Here is a 14,718-nt window from a genome sequence, read left to right as displayed (position 1 = left end):
ATAATAGGATACAAATTAAGATGAGTTCCCCAAAAGAGACCCTAGTATAAGGTCTGGGAGGATCCTGAATGTGAAATTTCTGTGTCCTCGGGACACAACATTCTTCCAGATCACCAGTGTGGAGGAAGTTCACTCAAGCCTCAGTGTCTGGAGTTTTTAGTAAGGCTTTATTAGATAGGCATAATTACTTGAATAAGATCTACCTTATTAGTAAATTTTCAAGTATACAATATAGTATTGTTAACTACAGGCAGTATGCTGTATAGTAAATCTCTAGTACTTGCATAACTAAAACTTTATCCTATTGACTAATACTTTCTTATTTTCCCTCCTCCCAGCTCCTGGTAGCTACCATTCTGCACGCTGCTTCTATGAGTTTGACTATTTTAGACTCCTTATATAAGTGAGATCATATAGTATTTCTCCTGTGTCTGGCTAATCTCACTTAGCAAAATGTACTCCAGGTTCTTCCATGTTGTCTCAGAAGGCAAGATTTCCTTCTTTTCTTCAGGCTCCATAATATTCAACTGGATGAATATGACACATTTTTAAAATCTAGTCATCAGTCAATGGACATTTAGATTCCTCTCAAATCCTGGTTGTTGCAAATAATGTTGTAGTCAATATGGGGGTGCAGGTACCTTTTCAAGATCCTGATTCCAATTATTTTGAATATTAACCAGACATGGGATGCTGGATCATATGGTGGTTCTATTTTTAATTTTCTGAGGAACCTCTAGACTTTTTCCATAGTGACTGCACCAATTTTCATTCCCACCAACAGTGCACAAACGTTTCCTTTTTTCCACATTCTCGCCAACACTTATCTTTTGTGTTTTTGATAACAGTCATAGGAGAGCCATTTTTAAAATTACTTGTGTGTGTGTGATTGTTTTTTCAATAATGATAACAGGGAGTTAAATTAGATTCACTTATGTTCAGCCAACAAATAATCACTGAACATGTATTATGTTTAAGGCCCGGTGTTAAATGTTGGACAATGCACAGGATTGCAAGTGGGAACCAAAACCAGTCTTTGCCCTCTAAATATCTCCACTAATATATTAACTTCTCCCTCTTAGCTGTATTCCATTTAGGGTTTCCAACTATCCAGACATTACTCAAGCTGTTTAAAGCCATATTTACCAACTTCGTGAAAAAACTTATTTTTCTTTCCTATGTATTTCTCTCTGAATGGCTACCTATTTTCCAATGATCCAGTGTAAAAATTCTGGACTATGTTTGACTCCTCCTACATCTCCATTTGACATTTCCAAACTTCCACCAAGCCTTAATGACTCATCTAAATTTATCTTGGATGCACTTTTCTTTTATTCCAGTTCTCTCTAATCTAGCCTGGGATCTCATCTCTTAAGCAACAGATTACTAGTTTTGCTTTCCTTTAGATTCCCCAGATTTCAGGCACTTTTTTCTCCAATCCCATCTCTATGTAATTTCCACACCTACAGTGGTTCTCAATGCCCTCTACTTAGGTCCAAGTTCCTTTGTCTGGCTTCTCAGGTCTGCCATTACCCTTTGTCCTCTATCTTCCCTATGTCAGTCTTGTTTGCTTACCAACACACTCACTTCTCAAATCTATGCCCTTGCTTATGTGGCTTCCCAGATTGGAGCAGCATTACTTTTTTTCTTATTAAAAATTAAGTCATCTTTCAAGACTCAGTTCAAGCATCGAGTCAATTCCTCCTTCTTTTAATTCCTATTAAATTTATAGTCTATGTTATACTGATTAGCACTTTTTGTAATATTTCAAGTTCTAATTTAAATTTAATTAGTTAACATATAGCATAATGTTAGTTTCAGGGGCAGAATTGAGTTATTCATCACTTATATATAACACCTAGAGCTCATCAAATCGTTCTCCTTAATGCCTACCACACATTTAGCCCATTCCTTGCCCACTTCCCCTTCAGCAACCCTCAGTTTGTTTGCTATAGTTAAGAGGCTCTTATGGTTTGCCCACTTCCCTCTTTTTTTTTTTTTAATTTCACTTATGTTCATCTGTTTTGTTTCTTAAATTCCATATATGAGTGAAATCATATGGTATTTGTCTTTCTCTGACTTATTTCACTTAACATAATATACTCTAGATCTCTCCGTTGTTGCAAATGGCAAGATTTCATTCTTTTTCATTCTTTTGATGGCTGAGTAATATTCTATTGTGTGTTTGTGTGTGCGTGTGTGTGTACATATACACCCCCCCATCTTCTTTATCCATTCATCAGTCAATGATGAGGGAAGAGGGGGGGGAGGAGCAAATCCCTAGCAGAGAGAATCCTTAGCAGGTTCCAGGCCCGTCGCAGAGCCCAACTCAGAGTTCCACATGGGGCTTGATCCCACAGCCCTGAGCCGGAATCAATAGTTGACTGCTTAACTGACTGAGCTACCCAGGTGACCAACTAAGTTTCAGTTTATTACATACAGCTTATACTTGGTCCACTCACATTAGTCTCTGAGAGGCAGAGCTCCCTGAATTGCAGGCATAATGCCTAAAAGAATAAAACTGGTATCTAGAGTAATGACTTCACGTGTTTAACCTTAAATGGGGTCAGGCGGGGTAGTAAGTGAGAGTATAGATTGGTAGGACAAAGAATACAGAACTCATTTGCTATTATTAGATTATTAGGATCATCTAAAATATTTGTAAAGAGACAGTGAAACACCTCCACAAAATCTAGTTTGTACAGGATATAATATGTTTACACAGAAAATGTGAGAACTCAAATTTTTACTATTGATCATTTTGGGGGGATTATGATCAAATTAAGTCTAAAAGATAGAGTGAAAAGTCAAAAAATCCATATTTTTTCATTTGTGCAATATAGTAGAGTGATGGATTATTGTTGTCCTAGGAGGCATAGATCCCTTTTTATTTATTCTTTTAGTTGCAAGAATAGTTTAGTTTAAGTTATTAAACTGAAGCAAATTTTAACAAATTCTTGTTCCTTTTTTTCCTAATAAAAAAGGTCACTAAAATTATGTTAAATATAAAGTAAAAGAGCTTTAATATTAATTTTGTGTAACTTTCAACAAGTCAAATATTTTTAAAAAATCATGCCTGAAGTGAAGTGAATCATTACTAATGGGCTTGTAAGTGTATAAAAGAAATTCAGTAAGGTTCATTATAAACAGTAAACCAAACTCAGTAGGTCAGTAAATCACCAAAAATATAAGCCCAATAATATCTTATGGAAGTGATATTAACCCTTTCAAGATAGCATCTCATTTGCCTCCCAATTCTTCCAGCTGACATTCAACTACTCTGGAGTGAGAACAATTAAAGAACTCTTGCCAGAATAACAATTGCAGAGCAATGACTATTTTGGACAAGGACCTTCTTGAGGTCAACAGGGGCTTCAACAGAAATCACTAACCACTTCCTTGAGTACTGCCAAGGAATTTTCCTTTTTTTTTTTTTTTTTAACACTGTCAGTTTCCATTACCAAATGATTAGACTGCATTTTCTACCATGCATGATTCATTCTGTTGAAGTCTCATTCATAAAACAAACTGTAACCAAATAATATTTTCCATTACCTTGTAAAAAAACTACACAACACAACAAAATCAACTGGCTTACCATTTTCCTTCTTCATTTTCATACTGTTGAACAGTATATCCAAACATGTCCTCCACCGGGCCGCTGAAAGTCATTGAATTTTTCACATCCACATTGAATGATACGCAGAAGCCTAGAACCACTTTAAGAGGGAAAACAAAGTCCAGTTACACAGAGTTAACTAAGATTCCATCATGTTTTGAATTCTGGAAGGCATGCCTAAAAATTGTGCTCTTGTTATAAAAAGCAGTAATACTCAAAAAATGAGAACTGCAAGAAAGATTTATGGTATTAATTATATTATTGACTGCAAATGACAACTGAAGAATACAAATACTAATATTCAAACAAAACCCTATAGAAATTTAGTAGCTGTACAATTCCCAGAGCTAATGACTTCAGAATCTGAGAGAGAGAGACCTGGCAGAAACTCGTGCTTGGATATGCCTAATGTGGTTACAGATAGCTTTCCAATAATGAGCCCTACAGTGAATCATGGCCACTAATGCAATGTAAACAACTTCATTTTCCTGTTTTGACTATGAAGGATGCAAGAATCACCATTTAAATCCTCAGGAGGGGAGGCTTTCTCCTTACTGCTTCCAAAGGGAATGGAAGCAGATTGCCTTCACCCAGAAATGGCTTCTGAAGCAGGCCTGAGATTTGTTCGACTTCTCTTTCCATCAAGCAGTGGACAGAAAGCTTATCCTAGTATGCTAGAACCTCCATATAGTGTTGGTGGTAATACACTCACAGGCTGCTGTCCATGATATATCTAGATCAAATGACATATCTAAAGACTCTACTCAGTGCTTGACACACACTAGATATTCAATGAGGGTTAATTCTCTTCAATTTCCTTAAAGTTCAGGTAATGAAAACCCTTTACAAGAGAGACTCTCTCCTAAAAGGGTTCTGGATGGTGCCAAATTCTGTCAAATGGATGGTGCCAAATTCCAAGGTTGATACTAGTTTTTGAAGTAGAGTTGTGAAGTTACAAAGCATTCCTCTCCTAGATGCAACTAAATAACATGCATTATAAGGTACATTCAGAGGTAATTGAATTCACCTTTCTTTATTAAAACCATGATACAGCTATCCGCATCCTGAAAAATTATCTTTCCTTACTCATTATAAACTCTTCCATAAATATAGTTTAAATCCAGACTCAAATTCATTCTATGCTCTAAGTCATAACCTTCAATTTTAACATTGGGTTTTTTGCTGCACAGAATTATACCTAATCTAGAGAAAATTTTTTTCTTTAAAAAAATTTATGTATACCTATTCATGAAAAAAGATACTTATGTATACCTATTTATAAAGTCTTCCTTGATCTTTCCAACTGGAAATAATCTTTCTAACTACTAAATCCTCCTCTTTCATTTTTTGAATATCTCTCATAGAGATAATAATAATACTAATAATTTATTTATTTATTTGACAGACAGAGATCACAAGTAGGCAGAGAGGCAGGTAGAGAGAGAGAGGGAAACGAACTTTCTGCTCAGCAGAAAGCCAGATGTGGGGCTTGATCCCACTCACCCACTGAGCCACCCAGGCGCCCCTCATAGAAATAATTATTAAATATTATTTTATTTACATTGTAATTATCTGTGTGATTTCTCCCCCCCTCCTCCAGTTTGGAAAATTCTTAAAAGCGGGGACTCTCTTCTCTTTCTTATCTTTTCTCAAAATCTAGCACCTTGTACACAGATGGGCAATAACATATTTGTAGAATAAACACTGAAGGAGAAAGTGTACCAGTTGAAGTTAGAGGTAAAATGACAAGTATTTCATTTTAGTTAAGAAAGACTTAATGGAGATGGAAATTTTCAAGTTAGATTTTTAAAGGGAAGGAGAGATTCAACTTGGCAGTGAGAAGAAAATATATCCCAATAATTTGGGAGGGTCTTTACAAGTGATAAGACATAGAATGGGGCAAATATGGCTGTAAAATCATAGAGAGACTTGCCTGGCTCGTGTGGAAGATGTAGTAAAAGAACGGATGGGTAGCGTAGGCCCATTTATGTACATTTCCTGCTCTTACTTCAAGTGTGATGGAGAACAGCTGGTTACCATCTTCTGCATAATTTCCTTTTACATATTTGAAGACAGCTTTAAACACTGTTCACTCTACTCCAAACTAAATAGTACGTGCTCCTACCCTTCTCTCACAGTTTTATTTTTTTGAAAACTTGTAACAGATTATTTTTTGATACGAGAGATACACAAGGTAGTAGGTCTACAACAGGATTTCTCAACTTTAGTGTTATTAATATTTTGAGTCAGAAGATTATTTGTTATGAAAGTCTATACTGTGTATTGTAGCAGCATCTGTGGTCCCTGCCCACATAATGCCAGTAGTACTCCCTAAGTTATGAAGATCAAAAATGTCTCCAGACACAGACAAATTCCCCTGGGACCAAAACTGCCCAAGCTGAATATGACTATTCTATAGAGAAGGACCAGAACACCACCACCAATGATTTTGTTGAAGATGATGGGAAAACAACAGGCATGCAGACCAGCAGCATCTGCATCATCCAGAGCTTGCGAGGGATCCAGAATCTCAGGTTCCACTCAAATCTCCTGAATCTGTGTCTCCATCCCAACAAGATCCCCAGGGAATTCGATTCCTGTTATGGTTTGAGAGGTGTAAGCCTATAATATGGTAACCCTCTTTCATAATGTTGATGTAGGTAACATAATTTACCCTAGATTAAAAGTACTCACCATCTTTTAGACCAAAGGGGAAAGGAGTTATTATTAATCAGGTTCAAGTTCACTGCTCTTGAAGTTTTTTTCTAGCACTTTATTGTGTTTAGTATATGTTCTCCCAAAAGACATTCATGATACTCCTCATTATAAGACCAAGACATTTTGGTTTCCTTTTTAGGCTTGTTTATTCCACATGTTGTGTTGAATGCTCAAGGGAGGGGGAGGGGTGTGCTGCACCTTTTTTTTTTTTTTTTTTCATTTCCTGTCTTCAGAATTCTACGGGCAATTTGCCCAAAGTGATTGTAAATCAGTCTCTTTCATGTTTGCTAAGGCACCAAGGAGACTGAAGCACAGGAGATGACATAAAAAAAATAGTTTACATCTTGTTCTTTTGATTTAAAGGAGTGCACAAACAGTAAAGGCAGTTTCTTGAAACTCTGAGTTTGATGCTCATTTTGTTATACCAAGTTGTCTTGGAACTTTATGTACCAGAGGTACAGCAAAAATCGCACTTATTCTCTGTCAAAGTCAAAAAACAAAAAGAAAAACAAAGCTGAGGTGGCTTAAGGGGCCATACAGGGTGAAAATGATGGGAAATAAAACATAGACAATAGGCAGACGTCAAAATTAAGCTCTAATTTCACACGTGCCAGCAGAAGAGGAATTTTTTTCCTTAAGAATAACAACACATTACTATTTGTTATGCTTCACATGCTCCTTCTCATATAATTTGCCCACAACCCTACAATTAGTGTTGTTATCACTGCTGTGCAAATGAACAGAAGGAGACTCAGGACAGTAGAGAAGTTTGCCCATAGTTCCCCAGGATTCCCAAACATTCACACGAATTCAATTTTTACATCTTATCCCTAAAACTGAAAAGGGTTAGTAGACGGCAACATTACTCTTAGTCCAAGTAATTATGACTTCTGAGAAGCAAAACTGGGAAGAGGCCTTCTACAGTGGCCATGGCTAAGAAAATGGGGCTGAGGGGGATCACTGGAGTGAGGAGAGAAGTCATACTTGCAGAGATCTAGATAAAGCATCATGAGAGTTTCAGGCAAAATATTCACGTTCAGGTAGAAAAGAAATGGAAAGGCTTGCTCTCTTTCAAATATGATTATATGTGTCATATATTTAAGGGCTCAAAACTGAGGAGGAAGATGAGATTGTTGGTGTTGAAGGGTATCTCTTGTGAAAGAGATCATTGTGCACAGTTTCTTTGTCCCAGTATGGAAGTGGAGGTGTAAGACAACTAAATGAGAGAAAGAGAAAAAGAGAGGGAGAAGTACCTACAATTGTATGGTATTTTCTGCATATAAATATTTTGCCATGGGGCATCTGGGAAGCTCAGTCAGTTAAGCAGCTGACTCTTGATTTTGGCTTAGGTCGTGATCTCAGGGGCCTGGGGTCGAGCCACACTGCGGCTGGTGGGCTCTGTGCTCAGCTGGCAATCTGCTTCCAGATTTTTCTCTCTCCCTCTCCTTCTGCCCCTCCCCCTGCTTTCTTTTGCTCTCTCTCTCTCTCTCTCTCTCTCTCTCAAATAAATAAATAAATCACAAAAAAATCCTTTTGCCACTTACAAACATTTTCATATAAAAAGGATATTGAACTAGACAATGAACTGGTTGGTGGTTGGGCAGAACAGCAGCCACTATTCTCTTCTTGTATGTTAGGAAACTGGACCTTAGAAGGGTTAAGTGATTGGTCTAATGTCAGCTGTGTTAGTGGCAGAGAAGGAATTAAACACTGGGTTTCTCAGGTCAAATCATAGACTTTCTGTGACAAGAGTGCCATTGAAGTTGTGAGATTAATAATAATAAAAATAATAACAATAACGCAGGTCAACAGAACCTCAAAAGACCCATGAGAGCTCTTAATCATCTTGTAACTTGAGTAGTTGAGGGTAGGACTGACAGGAAAAGTTGAATGAAGGGGGAAAAGTCTGAGCTTCTCCCGAGGGCACTGACTCTCTGGTCAAAGAAGGCCTTCCTCCTCCACACATCCTCTGAGTTCCAAGAAAAGTCACTGCAGCCTGTTTGATATTTTGCTTTTTAATGAAGAAAGTCTGTGTTTCACAGGGTGGTCCAGAAATTCTGATCTAGCACTATCCAGATTGAAGTATTTAATAGCCAATGGAATTCTGAATATTTAAAAGCCCAAGTAAAAAGGGTATCAAATGAATGGTGGCTAGGGATTGATATTAAAATGCTATTGCTTTCTTTCACCAACTTCTTACACATTTATCCAATCTGGACATAGGAGAAATCATGGAATTAATATTATATTTATTATTTTTAAAGAGTGAAATGGCACAATATTAAGATAGGAAATAATAACTGTTTTATTATAGTTAATGGTTTTTATTTTTATTTATTTATTTTTAAAGATTGTATGTATTTATTTGAGTGAGAGAGAGTGAGAAAGAGAGTGTGTGTGAGCAGGGAGGGTCAGAGGGGGAGGGAGAAAGAATCTGAAGCACACTCTGCACTTAGTAAGGAGGCCGACACAGGGCTCAATGGAAGCCTCCGTCCTACAACACTGAGATCAAAACCAAAACCAAGAGTCAGATGCTCAACTGACTGAGCCACCCAGGCGCCCCTTTAGTTAATGGTTTTTAGAGCAAATTCCTTCATTGTATAGAAATATGGTAATCTTTAGAGATATATGAACCTAGGCTTACAGAGCCCTTTCACTTATATTATTATTTATGTAATTATTCACATTTATTCAACTACTACACAAATATTCATCAAGGTTTTACTTGGGGTTGAATATATGCTAGGTCCTGGAGATATAGTCATAATAAGATGGCACTTCTACTTTTAAGATCTTATAGCCTAGCTGGGAAAAAATACAGTAAGTGATTTAACTTCCATTAGTCTCAGCTTATCACATTTAAAATGAGGTTACAAATGCTTTATAGGCATTGGTTGCTGTGACAAATACAACTTATACATGTAGCAATAAAGAATATTCAATAAATGAGTAAATTGTGTTCATAAGTAGAATTCAAAGAATCCGTTTACCATATGGCAGTTGAATTTTCTTTTGGAAGAGGATCCCCTGCTCCCATCCTGATGACCATTTATATCTTGAAAAATGATACAGATGTGTTGTATCAGTGTGGCAGGACAGTGGGTTCATTGACTCACTTCCATAGAAAGTTTCCCGTTTCTAAACCTGGCTGCAATGACATGTGTAAAGAAAATCTAGATGAGGGAATCAGCCTTCCAGGTGAAACAACTGGCCAAGGAAGAGGAGTGCAAGGGTTTCTGTCCTTCCGGTTAGACCTCTTGGATTCTCATCTCAGTTCCTCAAAATGTGGTGAATATTTATGATACCACCCAGGTTCTCAGCCAATAGCAAGTTAAGGATTTTCTTACTTCACTGACAATCTACTCTCCTCTAACCTATTTCAAAGATTATAAATCTATTCCAGGGATAGGATAAGCCTGAAGTGACATAAGGCATATGAATTGAGTGACAGTCTTGAGCCATCTGAGAATCAGAGAAAGTACCTAGGCAGTACAACCTCTGTAATGCAGAGCTGCAGAGTCCCCATAGCATCCCCCACCCCTGCAGTGTGAATGCTGGTACATCCTGGGCACCTTTTATATCTCTTGCTGTGCCAAAGCTTATTGGTGGAAAGAGTTCATCTACCCCTACTCAGATGGATATAAACTCCTCAAATTATATATGCTCACTATAACTAATGATGTGACACATTAGGTATTTTATATCACTTCAATTCAAATAAAATATATTCAACTTTGAGACAGTTCAAGGGGTAGGAAGAAAAACATTTTAATGATAAGAGTTGAGGATGGAAACTGAAAGCCCCTTTCCTCACTTGCAATGTATAATCAAACATCTTTATAATATCAGTGTTATAAATCTGAAATTTTAATTAGTTCGGTTATTCTTGGTGGCTAAGTGAGTTGGATCTCAATTTTGGTATACATGATTACCCTAAAAGATAAGATCTGAGAGGCGTTTGTGTGGCTCAGTTGATCGAGGGCCCAACTCTCGGTTTTGGTTCACGTCATGATCTCAGGGTCGTGGGACTGAGCCCCACATCAGGCTCTGAGCTCAGTGGGGAGCCTGCTTCTCTCCCTCTTCTTCTCCTTCTGCCCCTCCCCCTGCTTGTGTCTGCCTTCTCTTTCTCTCTCTCTAAAGTAAATAAAGATATTTTTAGACAAGATTAAGTTTGATAAATAGTGTAACTGGATCTATCCACAAATATAGTGCGACATAATTCTACTTGATTTGAAATCTGAAGTGATTATTTTTACAGCATTGTAATCTTGAGAAGGATGAGACAAAGAACTCCAGTGGTAAAGACAACAGAAAATAAAAATAGAATAAAAGAAACATCAGAGCCTTGAGCCTTGATGTAGCATCAACACAAGTGTTTAGAAATGGTATCATAGTCTCAAATACAGGAATCTATATCTTCAGAAAAAGATACCATATCCAACTTGCTGTCTCCAAGCAATTGAAACTTCCCTATACAATTATGTAAGAGGAAAGTCTGGCTCAATGAATCCCACCATTAAGGGTTCTTTCATCAGAAGTGATGTAATATGTCAGCATGATATCTACCTCTATCAGCAAGTCCAGAAAAGCCAATCCAAATAAACACCTCGATGTTCAAACATTTTCCAAGCTTCATCATGGGAGGCTGCTTTTTAACTTTAGCTTGCTGTAGTGAGTGAATTGTTTTGACTTTAGTGCTAACGTCCTGTAGGCTTCCAGTTAATACAAATGGTATTTGAACTTCAAAGTGAGTGTGTGTTTATGTGTGTATCTGTATATGGCTGATGGGAAGGAGGCAAAGAGGCCTAATTCTTGGCACATAGTAGGTGTTTAATACAAGTTTGTTAAGTGAAACAGGATGGAATAAACAGAGAAATGAAGATTTCTCATATAAAGGTCATTCTGGCTGTAAGAACTTGTACCCTTTTGTAAATGCTGCCCAGAATATTAAGCTCCAATGGAGTGTTTCCCAAACATCCTTTGTTAAAAATCCCCCTTTTAATTTTTTCTACATAAGTTTGTTCTCCCACAGTGTTTATTTTCCTTTGTAGTATCTACAGACATCTGCTCTTTTCCCATATCCTCCCACCACAAATAAGTGCCTACTCTGCCAGCTCTTCTCAGTCTGTCCCTTCTCTTGAAATTCTTAAACAGTCTCAGTTTCCCAACGCCTCCACCCTATCACCATCATCTTCTGGCTCTGGGGTTTACAGGATAAAAAAGCTGCAGAACCTCAGGGGTCCCTGGACCCCACTGTGGGAAACACGACTCGTGTGTTTTTGCAAGCAATGTGAGCACAGAACTCTGTTCTCCAGCTGCCCTGGCATCCTGGGAGCTGAACTCATTTATTTCTGTGACTACACAGCACGGAGCGCTGCATGGGGAAAGGCGTCTTACACTTCAGAACAGAGCAGGTTGCATCCTATTCAAGTATTCATACAGAAATGTGAGATACAAAGTGTTTGGAGATGTAAAAGTATGAATGAAGGTTGTCTTTTTGTTAATGAAACTTTTCAGTAAATTTTATTGATTTACATTTAATATCTTCTCAGTGAGACAGTAAAACATTGTCAGTTTTAGGTTATTTTTGTTAGCATGCGTAACAGGTACTTTTGAGGGACAGGAAGGCAAAAGGTAGTTCACACTGTAAAATAAATGATTCTAGGCACTAACAGGTTGTATTACTGATTCTCCTACAGATTCGATAGCGCAATTTTTCTGGAAGGCTTGGGTATTGGCTTTTGAAGTCCATGCACATGTTTGAGTGTGTGAGACATGTTCACTATTTCAGATACTTCTATTGTTTCACTGCAGAGAGTGAATTATACCTTTTTGTTTGTTTGTTTGAATAACTCAAATAGAAACTAGGAAATTTAAAATAATTTGTATCACTGCGTATACTACCTCTTTGCTTTCCTTATGCAGTAAACTACCTCTTGTGCACATTAGCAAAAATGATGGGACTGGCAATGTGTTACTGGCTCATATATATCATGGAGAAGAAATTATAAGTAAAGTAATATAAATCACTGAAAAAAATCTGCAAATAAAGGTAGAACGTTTTATTCAGGTTTTTCTTCTCAGGCATTGATGGACACAATGCATATGATACCTAGGTAAGATGTGACTCTGAGATTGAAACAAAAGCATCTCAAAAACATGCAAGTTATCCAATGTACGAATGGTATAAAAAAGAACCAAAAGTGGGGCACCTCCGTGGTGCAGTCAGTTAAGCATATGACTCTTGGTTTTGGCTCAGGTTGTGATCTCAGGTCTTGAGATGGAGCCCCACATGGGACTTCGTGGGGAGTCTGCTTAAGACTCTTTCTCCCTCTCCTTCTGCCTCTCCCTCTCTCTAAAATAAATAAATAAATCTTAAAAAAAAAAAAAGAACCAAAGCCATTCTCTCTTAATTGTACAATTTGTAGTTAGGAACTAAAATTGTTTAAGTGAAAACACACTCATGTGTAACACAAAATAGAAACGAATGGAAAAATTCCAACATGTGAAAAAATCAATTGAATTAAATTGTGATTATTTATACTGGAAAATAATTACTGGCACTTTGAATCAACTAGAGTATTTTTTTAAGGATTGAGTATGCCTGGACTTTTAAAAATGTCTTGATTTTTTCCCAAGGTTTTAACCTTGGGAAACACATAAAATTATTTGCCACGGGGCACAAAGGGGCATTAGCCTTAACTTGCCTTAGCATTTCATATTTTTTATTTTCCATACTGCTCAGAATTAGGAGGCAAAGTATACAGATTTATAACATTATTTTTTTGGTGGAATAAGGTTATCTAAATACTTTCTGGTTTAACACACAAGTGGTCAATCATTAACATTAATAAATTAAGGGCTTCATGAAACTAACTAAAAAAATAAAATACTATGCAAACCTCGACAGTTTATCAGAAACCAAAAACAAGGTCTATAAGAAAACAATTGCTCATTCTAGAGTTACCCAGTAGTTTTAATTGGCAATTTCAAATTGCATGGATGTAGAGATGTCTTATTGATTCTCAAATACCACATAATAGGCTGATTTTTCTAGATGTCCCTAATAACATACCAGCACTTAGACGAAAATGATTCTTCACAATATTTCTTTCCCTTCCTAGCTAATTACTATAGCTAGTTTTCATTTTATCATTCACTACCTAATATTCTCTTCATTCAAAAGTCTTTTGGTACCTCTGCCCAATTTAAAACTTGTTCAGTTTATCAAGAGAAAATAATGGAAGTCAAATACATATAACTTGTGGTTCATCTGAAAAAAAAAATTGGAAAATAAACCAGAAAGTATTTTAAAGGACATGGGTTTGTTTACAAGAGATGAAGAAAAATCTCAGTAGCCTGGAATGTTGAAATATTTCAGAAGGCAAGGGTCAATAGAATGCTTATTTTCTTTTCAGAAGAAAGAGATAACTTAATGATGCTTTCTTTTCTGTTTTAAGATAGTTCCAATTTTGTTTTCTTAGCTATAACTGTTGTTGCTAAGACCATGATGATCTTTCAGCAAATAGAACATTTGTTGAGAAGTAACATCCTTGGATTCAAACTTTATTCCTATCTAGCTGCATCATCTTTTACATTCTTTCCATTTGTCTCCTAGAGTATCTGGTAATTGAAATAAATTCAGATGTTATATCAAAATCCCCAAGAACTGGCAGCCAATATTTTCCTTAAATGGAAGCATACTGGTACTCACAATCGTAATTCTAGCGACCAAGTAGTTGTTATATACAAAGAAATTCGAGTAGAGGTTACCTGTGGACTGGGGGCAAGAGAAGGAAGAGAATAGGATCCAAAAGGAAATAAAAATGTTGTTTTTTTATGTTTTTTAGAAGATAATGCTCACTTCCCATCCTCATGGAAGGGAGCTCTGTGAGCTGTAACACTCCCTGTCTGTATCTATGCCTGTGCCTGTCTCCTTTCACACTTGACTGACTGATGAGTTTGGAAAGAGAAGCTGTAGGGGCATCCCAGTCTTCTCCTACTTGTTTTCTCTTAGAAGTGAGCCTACCTACAGAAAAACAAAAATGAAAACAAAATAATGCTGTGTTCTATTTCCTCAATATCAGACTCTGAGTTGAAGGTAGAGGGTAAATCCGCTTTGTGGGAATTTCATTTCATCAGCCATGCTCCATTCTGATTCCGGGTTGTTTCCCAATCAGTTTTAGCCTCAATGACGAAGAGGATTGCTCATTATTGGACTTTATTAAAAAATCATAATAGTGTTTTACTTCTCATGAAAAATAAACAATTATGGGACAATGTTTAGATTTTGCAAATCTGGGCACATTTAGGTTTATGTTATAATTATTTTTCTTATGTTTATGTTATAATTTTCTTATGTTTATGTTATAATTAATTTT

The 14,718-nt window shown here is 36.7% G+C and overlaps 1 protein-coding gene across 2 annotated transcripts in view; it reads right to left on the bottom strand.

Moving 5' to 3' along the window:
• The window catches only part of ITGA1 (integrin subunit alpha 1), a 175,616-nt gene that overhangs the window by 117,162 nt on the left and 43,736 nt on the right, over positions 1–14,718 (bottom strand). For both annotated transcript variants that reach the window (XM_004737905.3, XM_013051321.2), the window contains exon 2: positions 3,599–3,719. In XM_004737905.3, coding sequence (XP_004737962.1) covers positions 3,599–3,719 — 121 coding nt within the window. The remainder of the gene's footprint in view (positions 1–3,598; positions 3,720–14,718) is intronic.

The sequence above is a fragment of the Mustela putorius genome, unplaced genomic scaffold, assembly GCF_011764305.1.
Source record: "Mustela putorius furo isolate JIRA1106 unplaced genomic scaffold, ASM1176430v1.1 tig00000407_pilon_pilon_pilon, whole genome shotgun sequence".
Classification (NCBI taxonomy): Eukaryota; Metazoa; Chordata; class Mammalia; order Carnivora; family Mustelidae; genus Mustela; species Mustela putorius.
Note: the sequence above shows the minus strand (reverse complement) of the source record. Positions and strands in the feature narration are given on the sequence as shown.